Source organism: Xiphias gladius, chromosome 16 (assembly GCF_016859285.1).
Source record: "Xiphias gladius isolate SHS-SW01 ecotype Sanya breed wild chromosome 16, ASM1685928v1, whole genome shotgun sequence".
In the NCBI taxonomy this organism is placed as follows: Eukaryota; Metazoa; Chordata; class Actinopteri; order Istiophoriformes; family Xiphiidae; genus Xiphias; species Xiphias gladius.
This window is the reverse complement of record NC_053415.1, coordinates 3,768,154-3,784,290: the sequence shown is the minus strand read 5'-3', so window position 1 is coordinate 3,784,290 and position 16,137 is coordinate 3,768,154. Positions and strand designations below refer to the sequence as shown.

Here is a 16,137-nt window from a genome sequence, read left to right as displayed (position 1 = left end):
GTCCCTCGTGAGGCTTTTCTACTTAAAAAGGTCATAACATATCATCGTTACCAAGAGTACATTAGTTAATTTGAGCACATAATAGATAGTGACATTCTTATACGTGACACGTGTTCATATAAAAATTAGAATATGTACGTCACATTGTAATCATTTTACATGTGTTATGTATGTGTATGTGTGCACGTGTGTATGGTCCCCAATTCATGGCAGTATATGTGTATGTACATAGTGGTCGTAGCCTTTTTTACTAGCCCGTATTACGTGAAGAGGAAAACTAGTCAATAACGCCAAATGTACTGGTAGAGGAATGTAGATTAAATTTAAAATGTAATTTTAAAATTCTTCCTCTTATTATTTTTATTATTAATTAAAACCATGTCAATGTTATACCCCTCACAGTGGGCGATGGGGACCTCCACTGGTGACTTTATAGATGCTCTTCATTTGAGTAGGGGAATATGGAATAAGGGTAACAGTTTCCACAGTATTAATTAAAAATAATACTACTATATATAACATTAACTAGTCAACTTTAACTTAATCTGAAGCTAAAGGCATCAAATTCATTTGCAAAGTGCCTCGTTCTCCTGAAAGTAAAGTTATCAGACATCTCACTTTTATTTTAATGGTTTAATTTTACGTCTGCTTCATCCTTTCCATTGATTTCAGTCACCTGTGGTCTTCAATTCGCCAAGGAGAATTGAAAATTTGAAAAGACACCAAACCAAAAAACAAGCCATTTTTCCATTTGCTTTTCAATGTTCATGGACATTGAAAAAAACGGAAAATGGGCCTGTTTTCAAATGTTTTCGTGTTTGATTTTGAAGGGAAAATGGATTATACTTTAGAGCCCTGGTCGCTGGGGAATGATTTTATTGTCTTTGTGATCATTGCATCAACTCATCCTCACTTTTGCTGATGTATGATGTCACTGATGATGTACAGTACATTCCTCAAAATCCTCTTTCTTATGTAACACATTCCCCATTCAAGGCATTACCTGTTAAGTAAACTTCTCAGCTACGATGAGACTGCCAGACGGTTATTCTCCACCTGATTAGTCATTGCCAGAACTGCTGAGCTGTGCCTTCCAAATATGTAGAGCATTTCCAGACTCAAAGTGCACAAACTATATTTAAAAAAAGTTCTTATTTTCCATTACTCTCTAAGACAATATATGGATATGTAATGTAAATCTACTGATACTGGAATGTTTCCATTCGTCAGTGTAATTTGCCATGAAACTGTGTTTTACTGGAACTTCATGAGCAGATACAACTGCCCTGATTTAACTTGTCCCAAATGAATAGGCCTGAGCAAGTACGTAAAAAAATTCACTGTAAATATTAAAAGACATTACAGTTTTCAAGTATTTGCTTTGATGCATCGTTAGATACAAAAGTTTTAAATATAGGTGGCGCAAACTGTTTTCATTTGCAAAACAGCACATGCATGCTCCAAAAGGTAATGTTTTCTCAAAACTCTTTGTACTTTTGTCAGAATCCCGTACTGGTATCTAAAAAGAAAAAACTGTTATCAATACTGACTTTATTTACTGACTATTATTACTATGAAATACTGACTATGCCATTTTCATCTCTCCTTACATTCACACACCTACATCTCTCTTTGTAACCATGAGGGGGATGAGAATGAGAGTGAGTGAGTGAGTTAATATATTTGCACATGCGAGAGATCCAGAATTAGAGAGAAACACAGTTGGAGAATGTATGTTTATGTTTGTACAGGACAGAGAAAGAGAGGGCATAATGTAGTGCTGGATGGTAACTAAGTACTTTTACTAAAGTACCGTACTGTACAATTTTTAAGTACTTGCACTTGGTAACTTCATTTATATTACTTTGTACTTCAACTTGTCACATTACAATACATTTATCTGCCAGCCGTAGTTACTAGTTACTTTTCAAGTTACCGATTTTACTGAAAAAAAACCATGATAAACATATGAAATCCATCATGTATTGGAAGCTTAAACCTGCAGTCTACGTCTGGGGCCTGTTGTCAAATAACAGATGTCTATCAATTGTTAGCAGTTCCACCAAAAAGCGATTTCCCCTCTTAAGTTCTCGTTTAAAGGTTCGGTTTGAGGCACAAAGAAATAAAAGGATCACATTTTTCAAAAAAATAGAAAAAAGTGATTGCACATTTCTGTAGAATTTAGTTTTTCTCCTTTCCTCTCCCATTGATCATCTCTTGACCCCCATATTTATCTTGTGAACCTTTCAAGAGGCCCCACCCCTAGGTTGGGAACCTCTGGACTAAACTGCCTATCAAGTAGTTAAAACTAGCCCTGCCTCAACTGGTTACATCAGTAAAACGCTGCTTACACATTAATGCATAAGGTTTAATGATCTAATACTGTAACCTGAGGGCCCTGCAGTCTTCAGTAATGTCAGGCCACTGGCACGTTCGTTCTATGATGCGAGACAGAAGACACCTTTGACCCCTGGAAAAAATGACTTTACCCACAGGAGCCTCCGGCTCTAAGTGAACATCCGGTCAAAAGACACTAGGACACTGACTCAGTTAAATCCCACGAGTTTCCTTTTACACAAAAAACAAACCAACATATGAAAAGATGTCCAAATCTTTTGAAAACTCTTTCCTTTTCTTTTCTGTTTCTTCTATGTTTATGTTAATTGTTTTTTCTAAAATCTGCTATCAGCCTGGAAGCTCACTGTAAACAAAAATAAGGGGTTTGTACAAATAATGCGAAACAGTGATCTCCCCCACTTCAAGGGAAACAGCTTGGACTGGAAATATATCGGCAATATAATCCATTTGTATGTAATATATGAAAAACTCGAATAAGGAATGACTGATTCCAAGTGCTGACAACTGTTTTTGTAAAAACAGCTGTATTTGTTACAGAAAACTTGTGTTGAACAGCACATTCAAGTATTGAGATTTCATGGTACAAACATCAGTGACCAGTGATTATTATTTATACAGTTAATGTTACCATTTTTAGAATGAAATTCTGCATGAAGTCATAACCTTTAACCTTTACTTAAGCAAATAGCTACTGCTGCTTGCATCTGTGGGGCACTTTACTTTGAGGCTGAAATACAGGTCATGCATGCAATACACACACAGAAAAGATTACCATGAAAAAAAAAGTCTAAATCCTAACTGGCCTTCTTCATTTAACCAGCAAGTGACTATTAAACCTTTGTGCTGAAGCCACAGCAGTAAAAATCCAAAAAGCCTATTCTGGAAACACAGTATGAGCTTATGTCCTCACTTCAGTGCGTTCTCCCAGCCGGTTCACAACATTGCCTTGACATATTTTATGTATCATATAAATCTATAAAACTGTGTTGGTTATCCAAATGCATCAAGTTACCCAGCATTAATGGTCTGAAGGGTTTTTTAAGGAGCACCAAAACTTCACTGTAAAGAGTGATTTAGTATCCACATGCAGGTTTTTCAAATGAACTCATCTTCCTCACTGATGAACTCAAAGATGTCCAAAGATCTGTCCTGTACAGGACTCCTTCCCTGTCTGTATGAAACCTGTCAGTGTACATTCAAAGATTAACAGAAACTTTGCATTCACAGCATTCAAAGTACATCCAGAGCACTTTATTATGTGCCTCTCCTTTAGCCATACACAGACACACAGACACACACACACAGATGGGGATGGCTTTTGGAGAATGACGTATCCATCATATACACTACTGAGAGTGTCGAAAAGTTTTGGAAAAGCCCCATTTCAAAATTGTCCTTAAATACAGTACTTGGGCAAATGTACTTGGTTACTTTCTACCACTGACACATAGAGACCAAACTGATCAACCTGCCTTTCAGGCTGCAGCAAGAGAGCAAACAAGGCGAACCCCCAAACTGTTGAGGAAACTGCAATGTAACTACTGAATTTCAAATTGCAATGCCTCATGTTGCTGGAAAAGGTAATGGCATTAATGTAACACAATAATAAGTACTGGCCAAAAGTATTATTAACATAGGGAAACAGGCATACTGAGATGAATAAACGTCGAGTTTTGGAGGGTATGTACAATGCACGGGTTGCAGCGCCACTCCTGCGGCTGACTGACGACAAAACCTCTCCCAGCAATGTCATAAATTTGGCCCGTACGGGGATCGAACCCGCGACCTTGGCGTTATTAGCACCACGCTCTAACCAACTGAGCTAACCGGCCACCGCTGGGAGGGGGGGGGGGGGACCCGCCTGCGGTACAAACGAACCACACCAACGAGACAAACGACATGTGGTGGTATGTACAGAGCGGCAGCCACGTCCGTTGTGGCGCGGACCGGGGCGGTAGCACGGTCTGCATCGCGTCAGTTGATGCTATGCCTTAGTGGTGCATCTTTCCAAGCCAGCCGGCAAACAGTTAGTGTACCTCCGGCGTTACTATCGACTTTCTCACTGGACACACACACATCAGTACACTTAAAGTCTATTTTTGCACGGAGGTGCCTTAGGCTCGGCTACCTCAGCTCAGCATTTCCACAGTCCGGTGGATGTGCGTGGGCGCATCTGCCAGCCCGTACAAATATAGCGCTGTTGCGACAGCGTCGGGGTCAGCAGCAAAAGCAGCGGAGTGATCCGGGTAAATTACCTTCTCACACTCGCGCTGGCCGACTCTGGCTCGCCGATGCCGGTTCAAAACACATGCCTGGACATGCGTTAGAGGCGGCACGTGTGTGCGTGCAGCGAATACACAAACACATACGGTGACATTTCCATATATAGCCAAGAACAAAGGAAACCACTAAGATGCATTTTGTACATCAAGATATTAACAAAACACCCCATTCGCTGAATATTTGATCAAGCTGTTTTTAGAGGCGAGACGAAGCTATACTCAAGATACAATTTCATTACAATAAGATTTAGCCGTGACTGTTACTGAAATGGATTTCACATGGTGAGCATGGAAGAACACAGGAAATGCAAAGAGACTGACATAAAGGCAGGCCATTTCCATGTTTCAGTCGACTCCAATGTGCCATGTCATGAACTAACTGCGTTTCTCGCCGCCAGAAAGAAGCACAGAACGGCCCTGATGTAGGGGATTTCATACTAGATCATATCAAATGCCTGCCACTTGCTTTTCAAGCTACACTGAAGATCAAATAACTTTCAAGTAAATAGTATACGTTTCAAATTCTTCTTCCAAACAGGATCCAGAGGGGAGTAAAAAAAAAAAGAAAAGAAAATCACAAGACTTTTATTTTGTATTATTAATGAACAGAAAATAAAAGGTCAATTCTCAGTGAAGTTAATTCGAGTTAATTACAGATTTAAAGAGCATTAATCCTACTGGTAATAATATTTGAGAACTGCATGAACTATTACTTTGAAGAAGTGGTAGAACAAGCTAAAAATTGTGCTTTTTGCTGCCATTTAAAATTTTTTATCTTCACACTGACTGTGAAGTTGCTTTGCATATTACTATAATGCAACCATGTGGGTGTAGTCATGCAACACTCATGAAACTTTGTAGACTTAAGGTTAATGTTACATCACAGTGATCAAACTGCAACTACTTTAACTTCAAAACAAAACATGCCATTTTGAGGGATACATGTGGATGAAAAAAAAAAAAAAAAAACCCATCTTTGACTGATTATTTGCTCTAATATTAAGCTACCTGGTGGTCTAATGTGGCTATAACATTGCAGTAATACACTATGCTTCCTCACATATTAAGTTCTTCCCCATGTACCTGATTTGTTAATTTCAGGCCACAGAAAAAGGTAAACGTGTTTTCATATGAGACAAAGGTGAGACTGGAAAGCCCAGAAGGCCAAATATAATTAAATATTCAACATCCTTGATTAAGCCCCGCCTGCTCTGTAAAACTGCATCAACTTGAAACAAAACTCCTGAATAAAAGAAATAAAAGAATACTAAATTAGAAACAGCAAAATATTTATTCACCAGTCAAAACATAACTTCAAAATATGAGGTCTGAGGACTGAACTCCACACGGTGATGAATGCATGCTGAGACTTCTGTTACCTGATGACATTAGTTTCAAGGCAACCTGTAAGTGCTTAAACAGAATGGACGTACTGTACATACTGGTTTGTGTATTTATATTTCGTGGCAGGGGTTTGTTAGGTTAGCAATAATAAGATACCAACGGTGATGTGAAGCATACTTCCTAATACCTACTTTGAAATCAGACCCAGATTTACAAATCTGGTGGGTTGTGAAGAGCACAAAAAATATAAATACAACATTATAGTCTGATAACCAATTTTCAGAATATGAATTAACAGGGGAAGCTATATTAGTCAATGAACATTAATAAACAGGTCTTGGAGAAGAGCTGGCAGCATTCATGCAAGTTGATGGGTGTGTTTTTGGTACATCTTTATCAGGGAGTAGCAAAGAGGAAGAGTCTTTTCAAACTTGTGTTCTCCCTCAGTACCAAGCAGGCAAAAAAGGGTGGCAGTGGTTGTGGTTGGTTATCAGTTCTCGAGGAAAGCCACGTAGTCAGTGAGTCTAGCCAACTGTTGCTCATTTGGAACCAATGAGACGGGGGGAGGATCTGTTGAGAGAGAGGAGAGGCGACACAGAGAAGGAGAAGTTGAGTCAGTCTGGGATTCCTCATTGTGCCAAGTGCTATCGATCTTCTTACGTCTTTCCAGTTTTAACTATACAGCCCACGTGTTCTAGCTCAGAGAGACTCAGCAGGGCACAGGTTTCAAGTTCATCCGGACATGAGCTCACCGCTTTCCGCCAACCTGTTTAACAACACCACCTACAGAGTCTCCCATGTGACTTTGAGACATACAACCTGGAGTTCATTACAACACTTTACATTTACCCCAACCAGGATGATTTCATGTGTGAGATCCACTCTACAACTAAAAACACCAAGTGCTATTTAGTCCCAGTGGCACTGTGGAGGGGGAAAAAAACCAGACGTGAGGATTAATGGTGGGCGGGTTAGCGTTTTTGGGCTGGACATGTGCACAGCAGATGCTTCAGCAGTCTGTTGATTACACAGAGGAAGACAGACCACAATCTCCTCCTCTTCTGTTTGCATAAATCAATAGGTTTCTCCTACATAATGGAACAATCTGTAACCCCCTTACTTAAGGATGTAATTATTTGATAAAAATTCAGCAAAGTAAGGGAACACAGGCAAAGCAGAGCAAGCGAATGGAGCAGGGAAGTTTGGAAATACGGACATTATACATGGGAGACTTAGCAAATCAAAAATAGATTCTAGGATCAGGAAAAAGTCCTCAATCTTTCTATGGGATTAAAAACGGCTTCTAAAATCCCCAGTCTCAACATTTTTATGTGTGTCTAATAAAATGTAGGTGGAAGAATAGTAGGAAAGCGAGTAGAGGATAACTCATGAAGAGAAAACTGTTTGGCCAACAGTACAGTGGGCTGATGATGGGCACCATTTAAAAGAGCAATACTGCCACCTACCTGGCTTTTTGGGCATTACCATCCTGGTAGTGGGGTCTGCCTGCCAGCCTTGGCTCACCACACCTTTGGACAAAGACAGAATTGGAAAAAGGAGCAGAATGTACCCTCATCACTGAAAGTATAAATTGTTTTGTAACGTAGAAATTCTACAATAATACAGCTCTTTTTTTTTTTACTAATAAAAAAACATTTTTTTAAATACTTTATACACGTTGACTGTGATGATAAATTATTTCCTGTGAGGAAGCCGTCTAAATTCAATCTTACCCTTTACTGCCTCCTCCACAGAGTAGCCAACAAAGGCAGCAAAATCGTCTGCTGTGATGGAAGTGTAGGCCTGGGCAACTAGACCATACGCCCTTTGTCGTGTGCTCTCTGTGAAGGATCCACAAACCGCAGACATTAATATCAGGTAGGTACATATGGAGAGCATACGTGCTATTACTGTGCTCTGGTTCTATTGAAAATGATTACAGCACATGGGCAACAGCAAGTACAGTGAACATACAGACACAGGAACAGCATGTTGTTATGTAATTCAAAGATGAGTCTTGTTTCTTGTAAACAAAGTTGCTAATTAGCAGCAGCACTGGGAGTTTTACACTATGTGTAACTATTTATGAAGAGTGTTGTTGAAGTTGAAGTGAAGTTTTTGCAGCCAGGGGAAGTACTCTGCTATGATCATTAGCAGTCACAAGTGTGTATATTTTGGTAAAATGTCAAGTAAAAGGCTAAAGGCCCATGTGGAACATTTTTCATTTCATGTTATTCCTGTTCCTGCAAATTTTCCTTCTCAAGGTTTTGTTACGATAAATCTGAGTGTTTGGGTTTATAAAGTTGCTTTTTCTGTCTCCAAACAAGCCTACAGTCACACACAACTACAACTGTAACAGGAGTTGGTCTGGGATTTAAAATAAAATAAAGCTTGTCTAAACAAAAGCGTTATATGCCTTCAACTGCTTTTAACAATTGAGTTTGCTTTAAACTAAAAGGTGAATTTTGTTGTCAAGGAATCTTTGATATGAATGTGATTTACTTATTAGCTGAAACAAATAAGAAATTAAAGTTCTCCATAATCAAGAATACTTAACAATAGATCTTGTTAAATAAAACAGTGCTTACACTGTACAAATCGCTGAAGTCTTTATCAGCAGGTGCTGGCTCAGGCTTCCAAACTGTCCAAACTGCCCTATTTATCTAGCCTGACTTGACATGGTGCTGTACTTTGTGGAGACAATGGTAAGAGTGACAAGGCTTCGCAACAGCATAAAACAACATACACCAGCATGTATTTGCTGGTGTGTTTTATAGCCTAGCAACGGTTTATATGTATCAACAGTCAGCTCCCAGTCTGCTGCAGCAGCTAGCAGCAGTAACAATAACAAGTGGGATGGATGAGAAAAGACAGCTGTGAGGGGAAGGCTGGAGATTTGTCAGGAGTGCTTTCCCATTCTTCTGTCCAAGGGGCTTCCTGTTCTCCCTATTATTGCACTTGTTTAAAATTGTAGAAATGCTGAAAATATCAACTTGTAAACTGTTCTAAGGCAGCGTTTGTGTGTCAGTTGTGTTTGAACTTACTTATTTTCTTATTCTGTTATGGTTTTAATCAAAGCCTAAGGTTGTAGAATAACTCTAGCAGTTCCTATTTAGATGCAACGATGATTAAAACTGACTATTTTAATGGTGTGATTAAAGAGAATTGTTGAAGAAATACTATTGTTTTGTCATTGTGGTTTCTCACCGTTGATGAATGACTAAAAAAGAAAGCAAATGTTTTTCCTCTAGTCAATATAAAGCTACCATCTGTTAAAAGATAACCATGTATCATTTTTCATGAAACTGCTTCTTGTGTTGGATCAACTTTCTTGCACCTGACTGGCTGCATATTGGAAAAGAAATCAGGGCTCTGAACAAATGCCTGCCACACAACCAAGCAGGTCATCTCAAGGGGCTTTTTGTAACTCAGTCCCCAGGCAGATGTATTTTTACCATGGCCTCCTGACTCTTAGGAGATGACTCCTGTGGCAACTGGACCAGCCTTTCTTTAGTATGCCCTTCTGACACTGACCCACAGAGTTGGGTTGGAGTTGCTGAGCAAGGCATCCATGAGTGGGAGGGCGGGAGTTTTATGGAGGAGAAACAGGACCTGGTCTCTCCTTCCGTGACAGTCTATTCCAGAGCTGCTATCATTTCTCACCCTCTCACCTCTTAAAAATAGCCCCCACTTTTCACCGACAAAGGCAAAGCAGACAGGACATGGCAAGGGCTTTTATTTTTAAATACAGTCTATTGCCAAGTTAGAGCAGCAGCAGACTGGGAAACATTTTGATGGAAGGATTCAAAGGAAAATCGAAATGACCAAAATAATACTAGGTCTTCATATGCTTCTTCCTTTGAGTGCTCCCTTAATTTAAATGTCATGTTTTAGATTAAGCCTAGCAATAAATAAAACAGGTGTTTGACTTCATGCATTTTTATTCCACCTTTGATTAAAGAAAGACTTGATAATTACAGGTAGATCACCATTTCAACACAAACTTAGACAAAATGAGTTAAACTACTAAAATAACTATTTTCATAAGCTACATATGAGGAACATTATGTGTAAGCCATCCTTAGATATTTTATATTTACATTTATCTACCCTATTTTTCCATGTAATGGGTTTAAAAGTACAAAAGTATAAAAAGAAATTAAGAAAAGACACAAACATGACACTGAAATTACATATTGCACTGAAAATAAGGGCAAGCCATTTTAGCCCACATTCACTGTAACCTTATATTTCGTTCAACATCAAATGCAGTCCCTGCCATAAAAACCATAAAATCCTTCAAACGCACATATGAGAGTATTTCAAACAAGTCCATAAACACTTAGAATTTTCATTATTCCTCCTCCTCCTCCTCTTCTTCTTCCTCCTCCTCCGCATCTTCAAATTCTTCATCATCACACATCCCAAAGTCCATTTTTGCCAGGACTGCTTCAACATGCTCTGTTGACAAAGTGAAGTGGTCCATCTTTTCAAAGCCTGGCTCGGGCCTCTCTTCCCCCAGTGAACATTTAGCTGCATCTTTGGTCTGCGTGATAAGGCCTTTAGAGGCTAACAGGAACTCAGCAGCGCCACTCTGCTCCAGTGCTCTCACAGCCGTATCTGTGAGCTCTGAAGTAGTTTGCAGTCGTTCACCATAACGCTGTGCCAGTTCCCGCAGAGCTGCCACCTTTTCATCTTGCTCTTTACCAATCTGCTCTAGTAGAATGGTCTTGCGCTCTTCAAGGACAGCATACAACAGGTCAAAGCGTTCAGCTAACCCTTGCTTAGCACTTTGAGCATTCTCCTGCACAACACGGCAGGCATCTTCCATCTGGTTGAGCAGAGCCTGCAGGCGCCCATTGCTGGCCACCAGGGTATCAATAGCATTACTCAGTTCACCTTTCTGGCCCTGGTAAATGCTTGCTAAAGGTGCAACCTCACAGTCCTTATGTTGACCAAAAACTTTGCACATGGAACAGGTAGGTTCTTGGCAGGTCACACAATAGATGTTGATTTTCTCATCTTCGTGTTCTTGGCACATCGGTTCTTTGGATTCTTTAGGCTTTAGGGTGGTTTCTGTACTTCCACTGCCACTGCCTTCTTGCTGCTGCTTATAGATGTCGATAATATTTTCTACCAGTAAGTTGCGTTGTAGCCCATGCACACCGTGGCGGTCAAGCACAACCTCAAACCGACATGTAGGACACCGAAAGACACCACCAGAAAAGCGGTATGGGTTGCGGGAGTCATAGAGGTCACTAGCACAACTACGGCACAAGTTGTGCTGGCAGGGCAGAATGACCACAGGTTTGGTGAACATGTCCAGGCAGATGGGGCAGCTCAGCTGCTTCTCAAGGCTGTCCATGGGGCTGGGGGGCCGAACCATAGTTCCTGTCCTCTGGACGTCCATTGTGGAAAAGTACCTCTCTACAGCTACACCAGTAAGTTTCTTAATTTCCCAAAACAGAAATCTAAAACTTTCACTCTCTCTGTTGGTTTCAAAAAGTTACAAAAATGGAGGGCAGACTCAGTCAGCTTCTCCTTAGTGTGAGCTGCTACTTGTGAAATGCTGATATCTGTTCTGGTTGAGAGTTAGCAGCTCTGTCCTTTATACCAGCCCCTCACAGCTAGTGACACCCAATCCTTTTGACGAACCAGAGCACACATTCCTGCCTGCTTGCTGGGCTGGGATCTTTTCACAGAATTGGCCCCCTCCTACCCGGTGTAGCATGTGTCACATGTTCCAGTGGGCACTGTGTCCCTTCTAATGGTGAAAGAAGTGGTGGACTGAGCAGAGACAAACAGAGTCCATGTGAGTGGCTTAGAGGAGCACCACCTGAGAGAGGGAGCTTGATCCAAGTGGTAAACAACTTAACGTCAACATCCTGTACCTAAGTTGTTACCATTTTGTGTCTTTTGATTTGTTGTCACATACCAAGTTTGCCATTTATATAACCTGTTTTACTTACTACAGTAAACACAGTAACATTGTCAATGGGATTTTCATTTACTCGACATTAATGTTTAAGGTTGACTCGACCGACGATATTAATTGACAGAGTTTAAGTCTGTACTTCTTTTTTTAAGAAAAAAACAAAACAAAAACAGCCATTTGCTGGTAAATGCTTGTCAAATGTTAAAAATGAATACCTTTGGGCTTTGTGATCCCAATTTGGTGTTATTTTTCTAATTTTAGAGATTAATGGTTATGGCAGGTTTATGGCAAATAAACTGTTGGGACTTTCCAGTTGCTTGTGAGACTCTGGTTATTTAGATAACAGTAAAATGTTACTTTTGTACAAGTGATGCGAAGATGATGGTTTTTAATTAATCAATAAAAAGTGTATATACAGTAAATACCAATTTATGTACCAATGACAACTTCAGTTCAAAAATAATTTCTTGATGGATGGATTTGCTGCTTCATTAAAAGCTGTTTTATTAAAAACTTCTTAAAAATGTAAATTAGGTGAATTTAGATTCAAAAGCTCTTAAATCCCACACTTCCAGCAAGCAACTCTCATCCCTGGTGATGCCCAAGTGTCTTATGACATACTGTACGTCAGCATCCATGGCAGATCAACACCAAGTACCTTAAACATGAGGGAGAAGCTATTCTTACACTCTTGCACAAGGGAACCATCACATGGTACAAATGACCCAACATTTGTTAGTATCGGCAATGATACCAATACTGTTGTTTCTCAAAATAATTCTAGCTATTAGAAGATGTGTGAAAACAAGTCACGCAAAAAATATTCAGCCACGACAAAGATTGTGACGAAGTATCACTGTAAGTATGTGAGCATGTAAACAGATACATTTTTCATATTACTGTGTTGTGGCCACCTGCATTACCTTTCATGATACTGATGTCATACTGCTGGACTTTAAAACGGTCAAATTCGCGCTGTTAATTTTTAAAAAATTTTCTATTTCCCCTCAGCTAGTTTGCATCATAGGTAGAACTGTGTTCGCCTCGTGCCACCTGCTTATTGTAATTCTGAATGATGCAGAGGAAATGTAAATATTTAAATCCCTTTACTGTCCCTACTGGGAATCTTGCTACGGTTTCTCAAGAGCCACATGTGTAAAAATATAAATATTATTTGTAAGTGTTATCAATCTGAAAAGCTTTATGACATGTACAAGTGATGAGAGTGACAGGTCATATAAGACGTGATTTTGTTGTTACCTCGAAGGGCCTCCATGACCGGAAGGATATTCTCTGTCCATTGGTAAGCTGCGATGGCTGTGTAGATCCCTGGAAAGTCTCGCTGCCAAATGTGCTGGCCCACAGCCCAAATAGCTGTTAATTCAGGGTTTGCCTATATACAAGTGAAGAAGCATTTCAAAATCTTTGGGTATGCTACATTTGACTGGGCAGTGGCTTTCATACTACTGTAAACAGCAGTCACACCCAAATACTTAAGAAACACCAGTGGTTCAATTTTTTTTTACTGTTCTGTCCATTCTAAAATGCCATTTAAAAAACACCAGATCTAAGGCTATTGAGGCAAGATGAGGCTATTCCTCATACAATCTGAGAGCCTCAGCCTTTAGCTGAGTATCTGACAAAAAGTCATGATCTCAGTGGCAATAACATTAATCTGTTTTTAATTGTAAAGTTGATAAGTCATAAGACAAAACTCTTGCTGCTTCAGAACACACAGACTGTGTGTGAAACAGTGCTGGTAAGGTTTCCTATGGCCATAAATTGCTAACATTTCTGCAATTATAAAACTCAAGACAACAAATGGTGATGTTACAAATAATCAGTTACTATTTATCTTCTGTTGAGCTATGCTTCTGTGATGGGAAGAGTTGGTCGTGGAGAGATAAAAAAAAAAAAAAAGGTGTGCAATCAGTATTAAATATGGTGTGTTCAATTTGATTAACAGACTTTAGCTGATGTCAGACATTCATGCTTGCTTGCTTTTCAGACTCTTCTGTATTATTTAGATTGGGTCTACTATAGTAAGAGAGTAAAACACTAGAGTAAAACATTCAAAAAGAAGAATTAAAAAAACAAACAAACGACAACAACAAAAAAAAGATTCCAAGTTGTAATTACAAATGGAGGTTGATGTTAACAATATTCCCAAGTTGGCAAATATGGCACCATCCATATAACGAAAGCAGCATGAGCAGGGCAAAGCAGGACAATCACATGTATCATAATGAAATGGGTTTCAGCAGTACTTCCTTAGCAGTGCCTACATAGGTTTTAACATGCTTACCGATTTTATTGCTTGGGGAATCCTCTTCCATAGATACCTGGCATTATTCCTGTTGGTCACACATTAGCACAAATTAGTCAATACACAGAACAAAGTTGCAGGTGTAGCCAGCAATAGAAGACAGTGTTGGCCGTGATGAACAGAACAGACTTAAGCCATAATATATGTATTAATAACAAACCAAATGTATTATTTGTAAAGCCATCCATTTCAATCCACTATTGTTCCAGCTGACTGCACCCACTCAAGTTATTACCTTTTCTAGCAACTCCAGGAAGCAATGCGTGTTATGGTTTTTGTGTGGGATTTGAGTTATGATGTTAAAAACATTTAATAGATATGCAGCCTGAGTGTTTCCTACAGCTGCAACACCTAGAATGTCATTTCAGTGTGATTAATGATCATGACTACTATGTATTAACCGTAATAATTTCTTTTTCTGAGATAGTTTAAATAAACCATGCAGTACAACATGTGCTACAAAAAGTCGTACAACGTGTCTTCTCCATTTAGGAAGATCCGGAAGAAGGGGGGGGCATCCCAGCTGCTGGTCAAGTTATTTTTTTAAATTAATGACACATTGCTTTGAAAAAATCTCGAGCTGCAAACGGACCATACCCCTACACTTCTAATCAACAACCTTTGTACAGAAAACCTTGTCAGCTATTGAAGACAGACACAGAGTTGACTTACATGTCATTATGAAGTAAATAGAGTGCCAGCAACTGAGCGTAGACTTGAGGTGTTGCAATGCCCCCTGGAGCCTGTTAGGAATAAATGCAGGTGTGATATTAAAGCCTGAAGACAAACTAAGCAGAAGAGCAGGCTACCCGAATTCCCCTAAACAAACCACGTCGTGCACTTGAAGGATTATTTGCTAATATACATTAGCTAAGTAACGTCAGCTAGAGACTGCACCCGTGTCGGCCAGCACTACCCGTCCAGTTATGTTATTATGTTCCTTAGCTTCCCATAACGTTATTGTACTGGTCACTTACCTTTAATTATTACTATATTTATGAAGGTAAACAGCCAGTCTTAGGGTTACCTGATGCCACGCGGTTAGCCTAGCAATATTGTTTCAAGTTATGAGATCCTAAATGAAACAATACTGTAGTATTAACTGTATGTTTACCAACATAACGAAGAAATCTCGCTATCTAGCTAACTAGATAACCACTATATGCTCATAACCCACATTAACGCTATCTGCAACTTCCGTTTAATTGAAGACAAAGTTTGTTGGCATTGTTCGCATAGTACAGGTTAATTTACGAGCTAATTCGTAGCGTAAATTAATTTAATAGTGCTTGAAAGTAAAATGTTCCTCAAACCGGCTAGCCTCTTAGCTATAACGTTAGCCTCAACTGGTCACTACCAAGCCTTCAGAGAGAGAAAGCCTGTAAGACAACATTCATTGTTGGCGCACAAAATTATGAATTTCGCGATTCAGTTCTTACCTCGAGTTCTTGAGCCTCACACTGCTCTAATAATTTATCAAAATTTTCCTCCATAATCACAGCTGTAGGCATGATGATGCCTAGATGTTGCACTGGAATCTTATTCTTCGGTATTATTGCAGTAGCTTAGCAGCACGACAAGTGTTGCTGCCCTCAACTGGATAAAGAATAAACTACAGAATCTGCGTTACTCGTCACCTCTAACAATCAAAGCTACAATCCAAGACTCAATTACTGTATACTGTATACAGTGCAATACAACACAATAAAATTCCAATGACATCCGATAGAAATTAAATGAAATAAATTTAGCAGACGTGGATGACCACCAAATCAACAAAATAGGAAAAAACATAGTTGACAAAATAGATTTTGTAGTATATATACATAGTAAATGTATTTTGTTGTTGCTGTCATTTTTCATGTGATACCAAATGTATTTGCTAAACAATT

At 39.3% G+C, this 16,137-nt stretch overlaps 1 protein-coding gene and 1 non-coding gene across 3 annotated transcripts; both read right to left on the bottom strand.

Moving 5' to 3' along the window:
- Positions 1 to 4,116: 4,116 nt before the first annotated feature.
- trnai-aau lies at positions 4,117 to 4,190 on the bottom strand. Its single transcript has one exon. It is a non-coding gene; the product is annotated as a tRNA-Ile (tRNA).
- A 1,082-nt stretch (positions 4,191 to 5,272) lies between these two features.
- On the bottom strand, positions 5,273 to 15,825 carry LOC120801670 (COP9 signalosome complex subunit 8). 2 transcript variants are annotated; one of them, XM_040148841.1, is made up of 7 exons: positions 15,685 to 15,821; positions 14,918 to 14,988; positions 14,225 to 14,273; positions 13,180 to 13,312; positions 7,718 to 7,825; positions 7,451 to 7,513; positions 5,273 to 6,554 (listed from the first exon to the last, which is right to left on the bottom strand). In XM_040148841.1, the coding sequence occupies exons 1-7, from the start codon at positions 15,754 to 15,756 to the stop codon at positions 6,475 to 6,477; spliced, it is 576 nt and encodes a 191-aa protein (XP_040004775.1). In that variant the 5' UTR covers positions 15,757 to 15,821; the 3' UTR covers positions 5,273 to 6,474. The 2 variants fall into 2 exon arrangements, with proteins under 2 accessions (XP_040004775.1, XP_040004776.1); XM_040148842.1 differs by lacking the exons at positions 5,273 to 6,554; positions 7,451 to 7,513; positions 7,718 to 7,825 and adding an exon at positions 9,908 to 11,417 and having other exon boundaries at positions 15,685 to 15,825.
- Positions 15,826 to 16,137: the final 312 nt, after the last annotated feature.